The sequence below is a fragment of the Polypterus senegalus genome, chromosome 13 (genome assembly GCF_016835505.1).
Source record: "Polypterus senegalus isolate Bchr_013 chromosome 13, ASM1683550v1, whole genome shotgun sequence".
Classification (NCBI taxonomy): Eukaryota; Metazoa; Chordata; class Cladistia; order Polypteriformes; family Polypteridae; genus Polypterus; species Polypterus senegalus.
Genome location: NC_053166.1, coordinates 1,543,344 through 1,563,644, shown reverse-complemented (window position 1 = coordinate 1,563,644; position 20,301 = coordinate 1,543,344). Strand labels below are relative to the sequence as shown.

General features: G+C 43.7%; 1 protein-coding gene across 1 annotated transcript in view; it reads left to right on the top strand.

Moving 5' to 3' along the window:
* Nucleotides 1-19,606, top strand: part of anapc2 (anaphase promoting complex subunit 2) — a 43,454-nt gene extending 23,848 nt beyond the window's left edge. The window contains exons 5-13 of the mRNA XM_039775289.1: nt 889-1,008; nt 1,360-1,477; nt 3,477-3,658; nt 12,765-12,906; nt 13,309-13,384; nt 13,477-13,680; nt 13,762-13,894; nt 18,746-18,984; nt 19,195-19,606. Of these exons, the coding sequence (XP_039631223.1) occupies nt 889-1,008; nt 1,360-1,477; nt 3,477-3,658; nt 12,765-12,906; nt 13,309-13,384; nt 13,477-13,680; nt 13,762-13,894; nt 18,746-18,984; nt 19,195-19,407 (1,427 nt within the window). The 3' untranslated portion in view covers nt 19,408-19,606. The remainder of the gene's footprint in view (nt 1-888; nt 1,009-1,359; nt 1,478-3,476; nt 3,659-12,764; nt 12,907-13,308; nt 13,385-13,476; nt 13,681-13,761; nt 13,895-18,745; nt 18,985-19,194) is intronic.
* The last annotated feature ends 695 nt before the right edge of the window (nt 19,607-20,301 follow it).

Sequence of the window (20,301 nt, the reverse complement as noted above, 5' to 3'; positions counted from 1 at the left end):
GAATATAAACTAAATAAGATAAATTAATAAATATAGAATAAATACAAAAACACATTAGTACATTTAGTTGTTCACCAGTTGGCAGACTGTCTTCACCCACCTACATGTAGTTCAGTAGAAACATTGCCAACTCAGGAATTGTACAATGTTTGTATTACTTCATTGTTAAATGACTTTTTTAAAGCAAAAGTGATTGGTCAGCAAAAATATGCTGATCTTATATGATGTCAGTCTCTCAATCACTGCTGTTTTATTTTCAAAAAGGTTTTCCCCCGTGCAAAGTGGCAGGTGAATTATTGTCAACAAAATGTAGGCACCTGAGAAATAAACTGAAACATTACTCAGTTGTGATTTTTCTGTCCATATGGTAAAGGTTTTGTTGACCTGCACATTCCAATTTCAAGCATTTGAATTACATCTTGATATACAAGAAGCTCAAGGAAAGGCGGCACGTAAATCGTTTTCTATTCCACAGGCTTTACGAGCCCATATTCAGATTGCTCTGTCACCGTAAATGCTGTGTGAACAGCCGCCCTCCGTCATCGCCGGCATCTGCTGGATGAATACAAACGGGTGGATGACTTTCTGTTGTAGAGTTCAAAGTTACAAGGATGAAAGACTAACTGCAAGAATATTCATTCAAAATTGAAAATTAAAAATATTATTAGTAAATTATTATTTCAGTTAGTCTTTCCAGCTTCTTTGACAGTTTAGTTTTAGTTTTTCATTTCTGTTAATTATTTTATTTCAGTTTATGAAAATTATTTTTTAATAATAGTTTCAATTTTGATTTCTTTTTTTGTTAACTATAATAACCTTGGTGTGAACCTATAATGCTCTTTTCTTTTTTGTTAGCCCATGGAATTAACTCATTGTGTATCATGGTAGATTTTCCAGAATCCAAGCCTGCCGTTGAGGAGCTGAAGTTCTGCCTTGAACAAACCAATCAGAGGCCACAGTTGCTAACCTCTCTTAAAGCTGAGCTGGAGACGCGGCTGCTTCACCCAGGTGACTCACGAAGGCAAAGCTTGGCTAATTGTGATATTTTTTTTTTTATCATTGTTCTCATTGGTTGTTTACTTATTTTTGTTTCTATCATAGATAGATAGATAGATAGATACTTTATTAATCTCAAGGGGAAATTCACATAATCCAGCAGCAGTATACTGCTACAAAAAAAAATAAATAAATAATATTAAATTAAATAGTAATAAAAATGAAAAAAAAATCAAAAAGCAGACAATAACTTTGAGTAATGTTAGCATTTACTCCCCCGGGTGGAATTGAAGAGTTGCATATGGTGACCCTGTCAGGTCTTAAATGAACTAAAGTGTGAATGCCGTCCTTGTGTCTTTTTAGGAGTCTTGACTTCGGATATCATCACCCTCTACATATCGGCAATCATGGCCCTGAGAGAACTTGACCCATCTATGGTCATCCTGCAAGTGGCTTGTGAGCCAATTCGCAAATACCTGAGGTACTCGGGCCGTCCGGAACCTTAGTGGGTCTTAGATCAGGAGAAAGGATTTTGACATGGATAACACGTCATATGCATCAGTTTAGTACATGGCTATTGATGTGCCAAAGTCAAGGAGTACAGATGTGATTAAAACAGGCGACATTCCATTAAATGCACTGCCATGAATTATGAGTTTCAATTACCCAGCTTTATTTTATGTTGAGTCTTTTATTGTGACTTGCAGCATTCTGTACAATGTATGCCCATGAAGATAAAGTGTTTCACATATGGTTGGCCAGTGACAACTTTTAAATTAAGGGTGGTGGATGAATCTGAACCTGAAGACAGAACTACTCTACCAGGTCTTGATGGTTCAAATCACTGCTGGTGAAGAAATCCAGTTTGATGCCAGTAGTATTTACATCATACAGTGTGAATGTGGCCTGTGTGTGTACTTACACATTCGGTTTATGTGGGATGTGTGTGCTGTGCATGTGCCATGATGTAGTTGTGCAAGTAAGGCTAACCCTTTGGCACATTCAAGCCACATCATTAAGCTAAGTTCAAATTAATATGAGCGATCGGAACTGAATTGGAATTCAGTATCGGATGCAAAAGTGGCCTGTGTCCAATCTCAAAAGACCGGACATCCTTTGGAATTTTGGTGTTTTATACATCAAAATCCAGTCTGTGTGAGGAAAAGTGAAATCAAGTCACCTGAGATTGGCAGTGTAAACGCAGCGTTAAGAGCTCCTTAGCTAGCGCATATCCAGCTTTTCATAGCATCCGTTCTTGGAGAAAGTATGGAGTCACAGGTTACTGCTAAGTCTTGTGGTTATTCATCTGCATGTGCCACAGGCTAGCAGACTGGGTCCCAGTTTAACATCCATCTTAAGTGGTGTTCCAGTCTGACATGTGCATTCCATTAGGGAGTGTGCAGCCCTGTAGTACTGATGCAGGCTTGATGTCACACCTGACAAGAGAGTGCTGGGAATGCAATCTCCTCAGAGCAGAAAATAGATTCACTGATATGTTTGTGTGACTTGTAACGATATTGTTATTTTCACTACACATTTACAGTTGAAATTACTTAATATGGCTGTACTGATGGCAGGATGTGATGATGACTGTCCTTGTGCCATGATACCAAGTTCCTTGGCATGATGGGAGTATGCAGATGACATGTAGTTTGACTCTCCCTCTGTTATGGAATTTGTTTACTTTTTAGAGGAACGTGTCTAGGCCCTACTGAGTTACAACCAGCGCATTATTCAAAATAAAACTCGCGTCCATTCATAGGCAAGAAAATAAAACGTGCATTTAATGGAAATGGATGGATGGAAAGTAAAAAGCCCTCATGGTGCAGATGGCCGTCTTTGTAACTGCCACTCTCAGTGTTGTAACATTGAGTTTACTTTTAATAGACTTTACAAAAAAATGGTGTTAGGATAAAAATCAATTATGAAGATTTCAGCTTATGGCCACTGTTAGCAGAATAAGCTATTTAAAGTACAGTTGTGCTCCAATTTAAAGCTGACTGAGATGAGGCAATTTGTACTTCCAGCCGTTGGACACGGAAAAACAATCAGGTAATAATGTTTTGGAAATTGCCAAAACCCACCACAGTAATAAAATCTTTCATTATTATTAATAATATTTCACAGGTTTTCACATGATTTCTGACTCTTGCAGGGCCCCTTTAGGTTTGTTTTCATGGGTGCTGCTCCACGTGGCTTATTCTTGTGCCTTCTGCCCACAGTGCCTTTATAAATTCAGTGACCACCCACTAGCCACTACTGTATTGCAGACTGTCCCCTTCTTGAAATGCATGCGCTTCTTTCTGATCAGTTAGGTGACCCACTCGATGTTATTTGTCTCAGGATCTTTTTTATCTTCTGATTTGTCACATATAAAAAAATAACGTAGATGTAAGCTGCAGGAGGTGCCTGGTGCAGATAACTAGCTCTGCAGATTGGCCTGACATTTATTTGCCTTCCACTGTGTGTGTCTGTTGCAGGACCAGGGAGGACACTGTGCGGCAGATTGTAGCAGGCCTTACTGGGGATGCAGAGAGCTCCAGTGATCTGGCCAATGAGCTGTCCAAAGCAGACCCCGTCACCCTGGAGCACAGTCAGGACAGTGATGAAGAGGTTGACTCGCCTGAGAAATGGCAGCCAGACCCCATAGATGCCCAGACGGGTATGTATCATGTGTGTAACATTTGAGAAATTTGCTTGAGTGTCATCCCTCCAGGCAGCCTCAGATGCTAGGCAGCAAACCCGTCTTTGATGGGACAACGCACCATCACAGAACCCATTTGAACAATCACCAGTTCAGCTAAAGCCGCCCAGCACCAAATTACATGACCTCCTACTTGAAGGGGATGTCAGACTTGATGACTGCAGGTGGTGAACACCTTGAAGGTGCCAGAGGAATTGCAGTTGGTGACAAATTACATAAATAATCCTTATATATAATTTGATACTATCCGTATGTACGGTGTTTGCATCAATACCCCGTATGTATGGTGTTCGTGTCAATACCTCAACTCAATACAAGTTAGAACCATGCAATGGGACTCTGCCTCTGTAGTTAGAACATAACGTGGCAAACATGGACGCAGTATTGCATGATTGGCTAAGAATGTTCGAATACTTCAGTGACGCTGCCGGACGGCCGAGTATAGTAAGTCGGTGTTGGTTCGAGCAGATAACAGTAAGTTCAGTTGGTTTTTGGAACGTTGGTTTGGTGGGGCGTACTTTCCAGGACTAACATCATCGACTGACTTAAATCATTCGACATCTCCGGAACTGTAAGTAATTTAGAACGTATCGCCATTTGCTTGGTACGTCGAAATCTATCTTTGGGCAGTTCGGTTTTGGCATCCGCCCTTCTGACATCTGTTGGCAAACTGAGTAATGACGGCACAGTCATTGTTCAAATTTTAGCCGATCTCAGATCTAAAATGACCACGGCAACATAATCATTACTCCGACTCCGGTTAGAGTCGTAAAATACGGTTTGTTTTGAAAATTTGTTTGCCGGAAAAAATCAAATGAGGTGCGCCGAAGAGCCGAGTTCACGTCTCGCAGCCCCGTTTAAACAGGAAGCTCTTCATTTCATTGGCTGAAAAGGTTTATTTGAAGCACAAATCAGTGCCATGATAGCAAGATCATTTCAAGGAAAAAAAATAAATCATTCTTTGCAGAGAAAGTATAGATTTCACAAACGTAGAATTTGTAGCCCGATTCAATCGGGCAACCAGACGCTAGTAATAAAATAATAATACATTTTATTTATTTGTAGGCGCCTTTCTAAACACTCAAGGACACCGAACAATAGAGAAAACACAGATTATAAACAAAAGTAAAAGACAAAAGTTCAAATCAGACAGAGCAATTGTAATCAGAGAGACAAAGCAGCCTTAAACAAGTAAGTTTTAAGTTTAGATTTGAAAAGTGAAAATGATTCAATATTTTTAAGCTCAGATTGTAGTGAGTTCCAAAGCTGGGGAGCAGAGCAACTGAATATTTTGCTCCCCATGGTGGTAAGACGGACGAAGGGGACAGTCAAGTGGATGGAGGAAGAGAATCTTAGGGTACGGGAGTGAATGGCAACATGGAGGAGGTCAGACAGATATGGAGGGGACGAGGTTGCAGAGAGTCTTAAAAGTGTGATGACTTTCCAGAACACTTTCAGATTTCCAAAGTGTTGCGAGCTCAGGCATTTACCAAATGTTCTGACGGAGCCAGTGCCGGTGTGAAGGCTTTACAGGTTTGATAAGTTCACCTTCAATCTTGGGCCTCTTATTTTTCCTTGTTCCATTCTATTGTGGTACAACAATCACATGACCCCAGCCTCTCTTCTGTTTGCAGAGCCCTTAACATTCATTGGTTGTCAAGCTGTCACGCTGCCCCCTATAATTTAAGACACAGCCAAACTTGTTTGATTTAGCGTCACAGATCAGTCTGACTGAGTTGACGGGGAAGTCCAACTGCATGGCTGCTGAATGCACTGAGACTTCCTTCAACTGGCTAAGATTACGTAAATAAAGTTTGTGATGGGACTTCAACACGCCTTTTTTTGTTTTTTCCTTGTAGCTCTGCGCTGTCTTTTCTCTTTTCGTATTGTTTGCTGCCCTTTATTCTATTCTGTCTCTATGATTGTAAACAAATATTCATTAGGCCAGTGACGGGGCAGACGGTTAAGGAGCGTGACTTTCCCTTCTTCAAGGCTCTTGACTGGAATGTGATTTTTAGAATATCACCCTGCCATCACATAACCCCAGTCATCAAAAGTCAAAATGAACTTGTCATCTCAACTACAGTGGTGTGAAAAACTATTTGCCGCCTTCCTGATTTCTTATTCTTTTGCATGTTTGTCACACAAAATGTTTCTGATCATCAAACACATTTAAACATTAGTCAAATATAACACAAGTAAACACAAAATGCAGTTTTTAAATGATGGTTTTATTATTTAGGAGAAAAAATCCAAACCTACATGGCCCTGTGTGAAAAAGTAATTGCCCCCTGAACCTAATAACTGGTTGGGCCACCCTTAGCAGCAATAACTGCAATCAAGCGTTTGCGATAACTTGCAATGAGTCTTTTACGGCGCTCTGGAGGAATTTTGGCCCACTCATCTTTGCAGAATTGTTGTCATTCTGCTTTATTTGAGGGTTTTCTAGCATGAAGCACCTTTTTAAGGTCATGCCATAGCATCTCAATTGGATTCAGGTCAGGACTTTGACTAGGCCACTCCAAAGTCTTCATTTTGTTTTTCTTCAGCCATTCAGAGGTGGATTTGCTGGTGTGTTTTGGGTCATTGACCTGTTGCAGCACCCAAGATCGCTTCAGCTTGAGTTGACCAACAGATGGCCAGACATTCTCCTTCAGGATTTTTTGGTAGACAGTAGAATTCATGGTTCCATCTATCACAGCAAGCCTTCCAGGTCCTGAAGCAGCAAAACAACCCCAGACCATCACACTACTACCACCATATTTTACTGTTGGTATGATGTTCTTTTCTGAAATGCTGTGTTCCTTTTACACCAGCTGTAACGGACATTTGCCTTCCAAAAGTTCAACTTTTGTCTCATCAGTCCACAAGGTATTTCCCCAAAAGTCTTGGCAATCATTGAGATGTTTCTTAGCAAAATTGAGACGAGCCCTAATGTTCTTTTGCTTAACAGTGGTTTGCGTCATGGAAATCTGCCATGCAGGCCGTTTTTGCCCAGTCTCTTTCTTATGGTGGAGTCGTGAACACTGACCTTAATTGAGGCAAGTGAGGCCTGCAGTTCTTTAGACGTTGTCCTGGGGTCTTTTGTGACCTCTCGGATGAGTCGTCTCTGTGCTCTTGGGGTAATTTTGGTCAGCCGGCCACTCCTGGGAAGGTTCACCACTGTTCCATGTTTTTGCCATTTGTGGATAATGGCTCTCACTGTGGTTCGCTGGAGTCCCAAAGCTTTAGAAATGGCTTTATAACCTTTACCAGACTGATAGATCTCAATTACTTCTGTTCTCATTTGTTCCTGAATTTCTTTGGATCTTGGCATGATGTCTAGCTTTTGAGGTGCTTTTGGTCTACTTCTCTGTGTCAGGCAGCTCCTATTGAAGTGATTTCGTGATTGAAACAGGTGTGGCAGTAATCAGGAAATTGAACTCGGGTGTGATACACCACAGTTAGGTTCGTTTTGAACAAGGGGGCAATTACTTTTTCACACAGGGCCATGTAGGTTTGGATTTTCTTTCTCCCTAAATAATAAAAACCATCATTTAAAAACTGCATTTTGTGTTTACTTGTGTTATATTTGACTAATGGTTAAATGTGTTTGATGATCAGAAACATTTTGTGTTACAAACATGCAAAAGAATAAGAAATCAGGAAGGGGGCAAATAGTTTTTCGCACCACTGTACACGATCTGTAAATGTCTTACAGCCTAAGCTATTGGTATCCAGTTTCAAAATGTCGTATATTTCTATATTCTTTCTTGAATTATTCCTTAACTCCCTTTGAATTGTTTTTCTTTCTCTCCGTTTCTTTAAATCCATCTATCCATTTTCCAACCCGCTGAATCCGAACACAGGGTCACGGGGGTCTGCTGGAGCCAATCCCAGCCAACACAGGGCACAAGGCAGGAACCAATCCCGGGCAGGGTGCCAACCCACCGCAGGACACACACCCACACACCAAGCACACACTAGGGCCAATTTAGAATCGCCAATCCACCTAACCTGCATGTCTTTGGACAGTGGGAGGAAACCGGAGCACCTGGAGGAAACCCACCAACAAAGACTATACTCTTTGGCTATTGCTGCCAAATTGGCACTAACTTACCATCTTTGTATTCCTGAAGAACTTCTTTTTAGGTGCATTTACACCTACAGGTTGAGCATCCCAAATCTGAAATTCCAAAATCCAAAACTGAAACTGCTGCTGTTGAGTTACAGTAATAGTGTAGGAGTTTAAGAGAATTGACAGCTTGCTTGTCATTGCTTGGATTGTAAAATATGCATTCAGAATAAACAGTGCGCCACACCCCGTCAAAGGGAGGTGATAAGAGAGCTGATAATGAAGAGCCAGGATTCATGCAGATTTCAGTACTCAAAACACCCAAATCGGCAAATGCGCCTAAAGACGTCGATAGAAGCACAAATGGGGCTGCGCAGCGCCCACCTTCTGACTGAAAGTCTAAATAAATAACTAAAGGGTGTGACCACCAGGGGGTGCACAGTTCCTCAAACACCTGACACAGCAGGCACAGACACAAGTGCAGCACAACACATGGCTTTATTTTTTCAGTGGCAAATGCTTTTCAGTTGGTTCCCACCTTCAGTACACAGCCCAGTAAAACACAGTCCCAAGCACACAGTACTTTGTCTTTCTTCGCTCTCTGTCTCCTTCCGTCTTCACTCCTCCTGGCAAGTTTCCTCCCTCTTCCTACCGACTCTCCTTCCAGGTGTGGCAGCAGACCTGCTGAGGAGGGCTCAGCCATTCCCCCTGCACCCCCTAGCGGTGGCCACAGGCCCCAGCAGTGTTGAGCCTCCATGCTCTAAACCACTGCTGTTCATCACAAGGGTGTTAACATGAATGTCTAAGTGGAAGTGCAGACATGCCCAGCCAGGATGTAGCACCATTGGCCCATAACAGCGTAACTAATACCAATAGCCACAGTGTGAGGTGGCCAGACATGGGTTAAAACAAAGCCGGAACAAATCAAAAATGTTTGGGACACCAGCCAGGTAATCCCTTTAAATTCTTTCAAATCTCTGGTGCCGTCTGGTAGCACTCAACATAAGGCAGGGGTGTTCAAACGTTTTTCACTGGGGGCCACATACAGAGGGCTGGACCACCCACTACAGGTGAGCTACAGTATATTACCTCACCTCCTGTGTATTAAGCCAGCAAAATCAATCAAATATCGCTAAATTATGCTTCATAACTGAATATGCTTAAAGATAAAACAGCATCCCAGCTCTCCATGAATGGGTTTTCATTTATTGTTTTATAAAGTGCCCTCATCACATGCAGTCGAGTAAAAATCTAAAGCACAACCTTTATCTGACACTTGATGTTTTAAGTTAGCGGACAAATCTTCAGTTCACCACACAACTGCGTTTCTGGACAAGCGCACCTTGTTGAATTCCCGCATTTCCTCCGCACACGTTATTCCTGCGACTTTAGTGAGGCGCTGTTTTATGACGTCACCGTCTGAGAAAGGTGTCCCGTGACGGCCAGTTAGTTGCGCTACCTCATAACTGGCGAATGTGGCATTTTCTTGTGTTTTATTAGCACGGAAAAAATACTTTTGTTGAGCTAGCAGACTGGCCGCCATTTGCTGAACTTTGTGTTCTCGCTCAGACGTTTGGTTTCGTAGAGTCGACACAAATAATATTCTTTCATCACTGCAACAGGTTCTTTGCAAATCAAATAGACACACTTGCCCTTCACTTCTAGGATGAAATATTCATTATTCCACCCGTTCTGAAATTTTCTGCAGTCACTTGCTATTGTGCGTCTCTTTGGTTCTGCCATTTTTGGTCACCCGCAGCAAAATTGTTCTTTGGTTGCGCTTGTTTGTGAAGACGCTGCCTTGATGAAGACAGTAGTTCTGCCTTGTGTTAAAACTAAGAAGTACAATACAGATTAGAACAAGTATTGTGTGTGGGTCATATTTGATTGTAATTTTAGAATTTGCTGAAGGCCAATTAAAAATGGACCACAGGCTGCAGTTGGCCCGTGGGCCATAGTTTGGACACCCCTGACATAAGGCAAGCGGGAACAAACCAGAAAATTGCTTCAGTGTTTAGTTTCAGCAAACAAAGCAACGGAAGGCTTTCCCTCTTCGGAACTGGTCTCATCAAGAAAAGACCCCTAAGTGGGGGCACCCACCCGGCCTTTTTATAATAGGAAGACCGGAAGGGGCGGAGCTAATTTCCTTCATTGGGACATTTCTGGGAACTGTTTGGGCGAAACAAGCTTAGTGTCCGCACCCCTTCTCGCCCTGGTGGGTTACCGTTTACCTCGAATGAACCCTCAAGGAGAACCTCGGACGCACATGCGTGACAACGGGTTTTAGAATTTTCTGTGTCACGTATTTAACAGAGTTTACAGCTTCTACAAGTTTCATCCATCAGTCTTGTTGAGGGGAGCTTAAGTTTGAGCCAGCCACCCACCAGTGCATTTTGTTCCTTTTGTGCCTTCAAGGCTGCTGTTATTTTAATCCATGGCTTAGGGTTTGGTTGTCTGATTATTTTAAAAACTAGCCATGTACTCCACTCTTGACTTTTATTATTATTTATGACCTTATAAGCCCTGCATGTCGGCCCTCCAACCTGCAGGGAAAAACTTGGGAGTTGGTGGCAGAATTGGCACTCCAGCCACCATACAAACCTTGCACTGTTCCATTCGATCTGAAGTGGTGTGGTGCTGAGGTGTCACCCGTTGCATGGCTGTACTCGGGTCCAAATCTGGATCCTGAGTTGGTTTGTCGTGTGGTGGGTGCGGCAGTGCACTCTTATCAGTACCAGCTCCTAACCTCATAACAAACATAACAAAAATCTCGATACACCAACAGACATGTACTTGCATTGAGGAAAGAAAACTGGAAAATCTGGTCATCGTGATTAGCATCCTTAAGATCTTCATCAATGCAAGTAGGGCCTCGGGAACATTCATGGAGAAAGTGGTCCATTGTTTGGGTGGGCTCACCATAGGGACATTCAATGCTTCTTGTGAGACCCCATCTAAATAAGTTGTCCCTTGTTTTGCCCACCTTTGATCTAGTCTTTCCTAGAGACGGATGTTCCATTGGGTAGGTCCTCTTGAGGTGTAGGAAGAGCTTCATTGGGAGGGCTACGGTCAGTCTCTCGCCACCTCTCGAGCCTATGTGTTGTGGATTGCTTTGGATTGAGGGGTTCCACCGTTCGAAGCTCTGATGAGAAGCCCGGTGGTGGTGGAGTGGGTGTCTGGAGTCCATCAGTTGCTTGAACCTTTTCGACTCTTGAAGTGGTTTCTCGTTGTATATGAGGAAGTGCCAGCCTCTATAAAGCAGGAAGACACGTTGTTTGCAATGTGCCAGTGATGATTCGGCATGCACTATTTAGCTCCCGGTCAACCTTGTTAGCTTGGGTTGACCTAGCCCACACTGGTGCACCCTTTTCTGCTGTGTCATAGCCGTTGATCGCAGGATGGAAAATCTGGTGAAAACTTGCATAGATTAGGAGAGACCATGCAAGCTCCATGTAGGCAAGAGGCATGAGGCTCATCCCAGAAGCACCAACCAGTGTGCCACTCTGCTGCCTTATACTTTATCATTTTTCATATTTGCTTTACTTGATGACCAGACGGCAATCCACATATTGGTTTGCTGTCCTTATTAGAGTTACTATGACCTGCAGTAAAACATGACAGCAGTGAAGAACATTTGAAAATTTGACAAACAAGGGGCGACCATTCTGTCCGTTTGTCACTCGTGTGTTCTGCTAACCGCGAATCTGTCCCCGTATCTCCTCTAGGTGCTTCTTGAAGGTTCTCCAGGTTTCTTCTTCAGCCTCATTGCTTAATTATTTGGTTTTTAATTTTTTTTCCTAGATTCTCACAATCCTTTTGCATAAGGAAGTGCTTCCTGACTTCAGTCCTAAATGCACTTCTCCTTAATGTCCACCGGTGTCCTTGTGTACCCGATTCACCCTTAAGTTGAAAGAATTCAGCTGGATCTTCTTTATCAATGAATTTTGTGGTAGCAGTGACTGTCACACTGACACACGCTGGGTGACCCAAAACCTATGAGAGAAAACAGGCAGGAGGAAGTTTAAGTCTTATTCTCTTTGAAGAGGGAGGACGCCATGACTAGACGCGCACAGCATGCTGTAACAAGATGCACCCCCCGTTCTGCTAGTTGAGGTCTTTTTATACACAAGTAAAAGTTACACAATTAGATTACTTCTTACCATCATTGGCTGCTTCCTGTTGCTAGCCGGACACCAGACAAAATGAACCATAGTAAATTATAATGATAATAATTCTTTGCCTTTATATTGCTCTTTTCTCACTACTCAAAGCGCACAGCAATTGCAGGTCAAGGGCCCAACAGAGCAGAGTCCCTTTTGGCATTTACGGGATTCGAACTGGCAACCTTCCGATTTCCAGTGCAGATCCATAGCCTCAGAGCCGTCACTCCGCCTTAGGCATGGTCCGCAAAAACACATCGGTCATTAATGTCGGGCGTCACGTGTTTGCTTTGCCCTTCTTTATTAGCACAGGAGCAGCGGCCTTTCTCATACAGTAAATAAACACGGGAGTTTCTACCTGACAGCCTCTGCTTGTATCCTGTCTCAGCTGCCCTAGGTTACCTGGAAACACTTTTACGTTACATAGTAAACCTTGCTTAATGTGTTTAATTACTTGAAGATATACAATTCACACTTCACAACTACTAAAATATCCTAACAAGGCAAATTTATTACCACAATTTGAGGATTTTGAAGACCTGGATGAGGTCCCAACGCAGTCTTCCTCTGCTCGAAACTAAACCGGTTTGCACACCACATGTACTTATGTCCCATGATGCACCTGGTTGCCCTGCTCTGCACAGCTTTGAGTGCTGCTGTTTCTCCCTGGTAGCCTGGCAAGCACATAACACTCCAGTGGGTGCAAAGCAGGAACCCTTCCTAGAGCCGAGCACACACACGGCTCAAGATGGTGTTGCCCAGCCGTCCTACAGTGTTCTGTGACTGCTTCACCCAGTTTACCAAGTAGAATTGGATCGTGCTGACTTGTTCATCTTGCTTTTTTTTTTAGATAAGTCGGGCTCCAAACGACGTTCGTCTGATATCATCAGCTTACTGGTCAGCATCTACGGCAGCAAGGACCTCTTCATCGATGAGTACCAGACTATGCTGGCAGACCGGCTTATCCACCAGTTCAATTACTGCACGGCCAGGTAGGAGGTGATTTATGGTGGTCTTATAGGAATGACTCCTCGCTGGATGTGAGTGGTCTTTTTTTTTTTGGGAGGTTGTGCTGTTCGTGACCGGCACTCCCAGTCAAAGCCCTCGACCAGACAGGCTGCAGGTTTTTTGCAGCAATGGATGAGTTTTTTTTTTCCCCATTGAGATCTGATGTGTTTTCAAAGTGTTTTTCATTTTTTGAGCAGTTTATAAAAACCAGTTATGAATGGTGTAGGGTGAGCTCAGGGGGTGGGGAACACCTTTCCTTCTAAATGAAGCCACCCGGGGTGCTGCAGTGCAGCATAAACAGAAGACGACTCAAGGGGTTGTCTCCATGACAGGAGTGCAGATCTTTTGGCCGACCACTTTGTCTGACTCTCTATCTCTCTCTTCAGGGAGATTCGGAATGTGGAGCTTCTCAAATTGCGCTTTGGAGAATCTTACATGCACTTCTGTGAAGTTATGCTGAAGGTAGGTGGGCACGTGTACTATGGGGCGGTCCTGGGTCCAGGTGTTCACAGGGGCTGCATCTCTCCTCTCACCCCTGTTCTGGTTGCGCGCAGGATGTCGTGGACTCTCGGCGTATCAACACAAACATCCACGACGAGGAAGCAAAACTGCCTGAGGACCTACAGCCAAAATTTCCCTTGAACGGTATGATTCTTTCCAGCGAGTTCTGGCCAACCCTAAAGGAGGAGAAGCTGGAGCTTCCGCCGGCCATCAGAGAGGTGATGGATGCCTACACAAAGCGATACGAGAAGCTGAAGGTATAAATGTGTGAGAGCTGGGGTTAGCAGAGGGTTAGGGGAGTAAAGAGACTGAGCAAATGTCGTTCTGTTCATCTGCAGGCCATGCGCACACTCAGCTGGAAGCCTCACCTGGGCTCGGTCACCTTGGACCTTGAGTTAGCTGACCGCACGCTGTCCAACCTGTCCGTCTCTCCCATGCATGCGGCAATCATTCTTCACTTCCAGGACAAGAGTAAGTGCCACCCCACCTGGGCTTCACCCCCACAGCCGTGGTTCACTGCTGCTTCTTGCCCTTTAGTTGTATGTGACGATGGGACTGGGTGCTTTCACCGTGCTATTTCAGTAGATACGGATATAATGTGTTTGTGTTATGTGTGTTTTCTGAGTGAAACAATTTTTTTTTTTTAACAAATAGCAAATGTGTTAACGATCTTATTTGTCAAAGTGCTTGTTAAGAAGGGAGCAGTCCCCTTTTTTCTATATCTTAGTTATGAGAATTTCACTTTTATCAGTAAATTGGCATGACATGATGCCACCGTTTATAAATCAGCAGAAAAGACCAAGCTGGTGATGTGACTGATCTCTTATTGATTTGGTGGAAGAACTGCAGAGGATTCAGAAAACTCTCAGACCCTTCACTTTCTGCACACTTTATTTTACTTGTAACAGGATAAATGTGACCTTTTCGCCTATCGATTCACACGCAGCAGCTTGTAACATGTTTTCAGAAAGGCTTACAAATTCATACAAAAATCAAAAACTGAAATCTGTGAATCCCGCAAGTGTTCAGATCCCCCCCCAAATTCTTCTTGCCGAAGTCTGTACAAGCTTTCCACACCTGGGTTCAAGCAGGTTATCCCATCAGGCATTTTCTTAGGCATCCCCGTACGGTCCTGACTTACAGTTTATTTATTTTTTTTGTCGGGCTGTGGGCCTGGGGCCCCTGGCATGGCAGCCATCTGTGCCAGTCCCTCACGTCGTGTGTCACGATACCCTTCTCTTCCTAAATTTGATTGTTCTGAGTCAAATTCGGAGGGGAAGGGTAAGAGCAGGGGGGGGGGCAGCAGGCAGGGAATCGGGGGCGTGGCCGTGGGACTGGGAATGTATAAACCGCGAACGCTCAGTCTGGATAAACCATTGCACAACGTGGATCAGTGGCGGATGGTGCGTTTTGAGGCTATCATATATTATTATTTGGATTATTAGTTAAACGTAAAGCTAATATATCACATGGGCCCTACATCCTAATCCTCGTTCCTCCAGTGCCCAGTATTAGCTAATCCCTACCAAACTTGGTTTGGTCTTTGGTCGTCGGTTCCTATGAATAGCTTGCAAGATTCTTTCCCGAACGTCGCAGCGCTACGTGTTGCTTCGACCATCCCTGTAACAGTCGCGTATGCTGAGCGCAGCTTTTCCAAGCTCAAGTTAATTAAGGAAGATTTGAGGACCAGCATGACCAAAGAGCGAATGAATGGTTTGGTATTAATATCAATTGAGCAAGATGTTGGCCAAACCCAAGGATTTCGCCAGGATGAAAGTGCGGAAAGTTGATTCCTTACGTTAATTAAAGTCTTCAGGAAATTCAGTTCAGTGCATCTCTTAGTCTTATTAACAATGGTAATTTATTATCCAAATTGCAGTCTTCACCTAAATCCCTAATAATATTGTCACGCCGTCGTAACTTTGCCAAATGCACTATAGCAGACGTTAATTTTAGAGATTCATTTCGGATTCATTCCGAGAATTCCCCATAAAATCATGAAATATTTCTACATTACCGGCCTTTACCAGATCCAGAACAAAATCAATTATTTTACCACTCTGCATACACACAAGCGTACATGTAGGCCTATTTTATTTTATTAGAACAACCTCCTGAGCTTCAGGGGGCATCCTGCACATTTCTGAACCGCATAGAGCCCCCAAACTGCTAAGAGCGGCGCTGATCCCATCCTCCTCAAGGTGCGTTCAGTTGGATGGGAAGCTCCTGTAAACTGCCATCTTCAGTCTGCTGCAACTCTGCTTTTAAGACACACAGAGGGGTTTTAAGTAATCAACTGAAGTTGGGACACCTGAGCAAATTGTTTGCAAGGCTTCATTTACTTGAGTTGCTGCAGAATACCTGTAGGTTGTTACCTATTAGTTGTTCCCTGAAGGAGGCCCATTCATAATTTTCCATTTTTGCTAACCTAAACTTTTTAAATTTAATCCTCTGGCAGTTTTCTGCTTACATTTTCACCATTTTAGATCATTCATTGCATTTCAGCTGATTACATTTGAAGAGAAACTGAGGAGTTCCCTGTAAAAAAACATTTGCTTTAGTAAAGGCTGCCATGTCTAACAAACATATTTCCAGGGAGCCAGTGCCCCCTTCTGGATGCCGGACCCCCTGCTCACACCTCCTACATGACCTGACCACCCACAGTGCTAGGGCACACACACTTGTTGTGTGTCCAGCTCTCCAAAGGGATGCATGCTGGGATAGAGGTGCCACCTTATCTGCCCTCTCTCCTGACTGTGACCCCACACAGCACTTTTGAGATGCCCCCGATTGCAACATCCTTAGATGTGATTGTCTACCTGCCAATGGCCTCCAACCTCATTGTGCCATTCTGCAGAAATGGAAAAACATCCGAGGCTAGTTGGCTTTATTTTTGATGTGACTAAATGTTTATTGAAGTTTTATTAGTAACTAGCAAAATACCCGCGCTTCGCAGCGGAGAAGTAGTGTGTTGAAGAAGCAATGAAAAAGAAAAGGAAACATTTTGAAAATAACGTAACATGATTGTCAATGTAATTGTTTTGTCACTGTTGTGAGTGATGAGTGTTGCTGTCATATATATATATATATACACATAATATATAGTGCTGTCTTAGATTAAATTCTGTAATTACAGCCACATTAGCTCCACAAATGAGACACACGGGTTCAGTAAACATATACTCAGCCTCCCATCGGTTTTTAAAGGCTCTATTTTCAGAATCAACTTTTCTCTTCAGCATCGTGTGAGCTAGCTTCACAATAACTTGCAGCATCATAAGCTAGACTTGATTAACGCGTAAGTGTTCGCAAGGCAGCTGAAGCGCTGCATTATGGGATCTGTAGTTTATTGTGTTACCAGCGCTTCATATACCCGGGCCATTAATAACAATAATACAGTATATAAAATGATCTCGCGGGCTGGATATAATTACACGCCGGGCCGGATGTGGCCGCCGGCCCTTGAGTTTGACACATATGGACTAAATAGAACTTGAAAAGATATATTTTTCAAATGTGATCACGCAATTCAGATAGAGTTGACGCAAGACTACAGCCTGCATGCCTCAATGAGTCATCCTCCCCTCGCTCTTACTTTTTTACCGTTCATCTAATGAATACACTGAGTATGGCTTTACCAAAACAATCATTGATGGCAAATAAAGTATCCATTATTCGAGTATGTAGATCGGGATATATATATACATATATATATACCCGCGTATCGCAGCGAGAAAAGTAGTGTGTTAAAAAAGCTAGAAAAAGAAAAGGGAACATTTTAAAAATAACGTAACATGACTGTCAATATACAGTATTTGTTTTGTGAGTGTTATGAGTGTTGCTGTCATCAAGGATTTGATTATCATTATTTCTTTCAATCAGGTTCGTATTTGTAGGATGTGTTGTGTTCAAGTTACATTCCGTGTTTGTCAATCGCTGTAAAGATGACAGGTTTCATTCATCGATTCGCTTCTTACTGCATCAATAAACAGCTTGTCTTCTTCTTTATCTGAGACCTGACACACTGCATGCACGGGTTTTTTACACTGTCTTCCTTTAGCGGACATTGACTTTTTCCAATGTGTGCTTTGTTTCCGCAGTAGCTGGATTTATGAATATGCTTGTATGTATCAGACGCTTCATATTTTTTGCTGCCTTTTCAATTGTGTAATTCGGTTTTTGTTCAGCGCTCTTTGGAACTGTTGCTTTTTATCTGTGCACTGCGTCAGTTCACGTGAGCCACTCGGTGTACATGCATCGAAGGTTCCCAGCTGTGCTGGTGCCATCTCCTGCAATGTCCATGGCTGTATTTAATGTTACCTTAGTCCTGGCACTTAAAACTTTCTCTCGCAGTTTTGCTGAGTTTGTGTCAAACACCACCCTGACCATCTCATCTTCCTCTCCATAAGCACAGTCCTTAACCCGTGAATATTTAGTGGCAGTTTGCTATTGGATTGCCGCTGACGGACGGCCTTATATGGGCAGGCACTAAATTACAAACGCCAGCGGCAGCCTGTCTATGAACTTAATTTAAAGTGTAGGTTTACATCGTGCTTTGTTTCCTAAGTAGTAGAACTCATGAATATGGTTGTATATGTCACTTTCGCTCGCTTCTTATTGTTTCGCTGCCTTCTCAATTATATAATGCATGTTTTCTTCAGCGCTTTTTTGAGGTCTTCCTGGTTTTCTATGTACTGCGTGATTACGTGGGAGGCGTGATGATGTCACACGAAACTCCGCCCCCACGGTGTTCAAGCTTATCTCCATTACAGTAAATGGAGAAAAACAGCTTCCAGTTATGACCATTACGCGTAGAATTTCGATATAAAACCTGCCCAACTTTTGTAAGGAAGCTATAAGGAATGAGCCTGCCAAATTTCAGCCTTCCACCCACACGGGAAGTTGGAGAATTAGTGATGAGTGAGTGAGTGAGTGAGTGAGGGAGTGAGTGAGTGAGTGAGTGAGGGCTTTGCCTTTTATTAGTATAGATAACAATAATCATCAGGTTTCTCATCAAAATGACTTTACGCTCCAGGGTATCAAACAGGGGGGTGGCTGGAAGAGGTGACCACACGAGCTACCCAAGGGCGGCGAGGCCACCTGTTGTTCTCCTCTTATTCTCATTTGTTTATTGAAGGCTGAGTCGTCAGTTCAACAATGAATGTTGTGCATCTTTTCACTATTGTGCCAACACACCCGTGGGTGAGTACACACGGTATATTCAGGCACCGCACCACCCAGAATGTGTGTATTCAGACCACAGCACCCCACCATGTCAACTTTTCGTTAACTTTTATATGCCGGTCTTCTTATTTTGCCCAGATACATGGACACTAGAGGAGCTCAGTGATGCCCTCAAGGTGCCAAGTACGATGCTCCGCAGAAAGATGGCATTTTGGCAACAGCAAGGTGTGCTGCGAGAAGAGTCCCCAGGCGTCTACATGGTCATCGAGGAGATGCAGTGCGAGAAGACAGAAAAGAATGTGGTGCTTCTGGACAGTGACGAGGAAGGTGAATCCAACATGGCCACCCAGTCGGAGCAGAGGGAAGAAAAACTTCAGGTAGGAGCAGTTTGGTGCCCTTGGCATGGGATCTGCATCTTCTTTCCAGGTACATGCAGTGAGACCACCTTTCTGGAGGCAGCAGGTGAGCATGTGTGCCAGTAACTGGTGCCAATGGCCTGGATACCCCTCAAGCCCCCCACACACACATACACACGCCATTAATTTATACAGTAACCGCTGATCCACACGTATCTCTCTCCTTTGCAGTTGTTTTGGGCCTACATCCAGGCCATGCTGACCAACCTGGAGACCATGACCCTGGAGCGGATTCACACCATGCTCAAGATGTTTGTCACCATGGGCCCCACCGTCACAGAGATGGACATCCAGGAGCTGCAAAGCTTCTTGCAAAAAAAAGTGAGAAACCACGAGTTGCTGTGCTCCGGTGGCACATACCGCCTTCCCAAATCGCCCAACTGACCTCGTCTGGAGAGAGAGAAGGAGAGGCATTATGTGAAGGCAGGTTGGCTTTGGGGGTCTTAACTGGTGAGAAAATAGAAGGTTTATGTACAATGTTGTGGGACGGAGGGGTTTACTGAGGTCTGAGGGGCCTGTCAGTATGAGGGTGGGTTCTCGTTTCCTCTGATTTTTGTAATAAATTTAAAAAGCTATCAACCTCTAACGGTCCTTACTTTTATATGAATGTGGGTCGGGGAAACGGGGGTCTTTAAAAGTGAAATACCAGGCCTGAAAAACTGGGACCACTGTAGATAAAAATGGAGCAATGAGTGGTGAGCACACTGTATGAGCTATACAGATGTTAATATCAGAAACAATAAGATGGCAGCAGCAGGCCTCTTGGCATTGTGAGATGCCCTCTGGAGTTAAGGGTTTCCTTTAGGTCCGCTCTCGGAATAATTTATAATACTGAGGCCCCCAAGTCCGAGTCCCCCTACTGCCATTTCAGGTTGAGAGGGAACGTCTCCATGAGCAGAGGTGGCTGGTACTTCTACCTCGGCTCGTTCAATGTGATGGTCCGTGTGTATTGGTAGGAACAAGAGCAGTGAAGTCCATTGTACCCAAAGGAGTGGCAGAGAAGGGCATTCGGTGGTCTCAAGGCCACTGCAGTGGCTGCAGCTACTTGGTGTGCATTGAAAATCGGATGTGGCAGCCTGTCCGTGTCGTCTTTCATGCTCCTCTGCTTCAATGTGACTTTTCTGTGCCAACTCGGCAGCTTTGAGAAATGGTGTGCTGTTACATCTCTTTGTGACATCGACACCCCAGAGCTGCTCAGCGGGCAGGGGACAAAGTGGGATTCTTAAGTACCTTTGAATGGTGCTGTATGCGTACATGTGTGTGTGTGTGTGTGTGTGT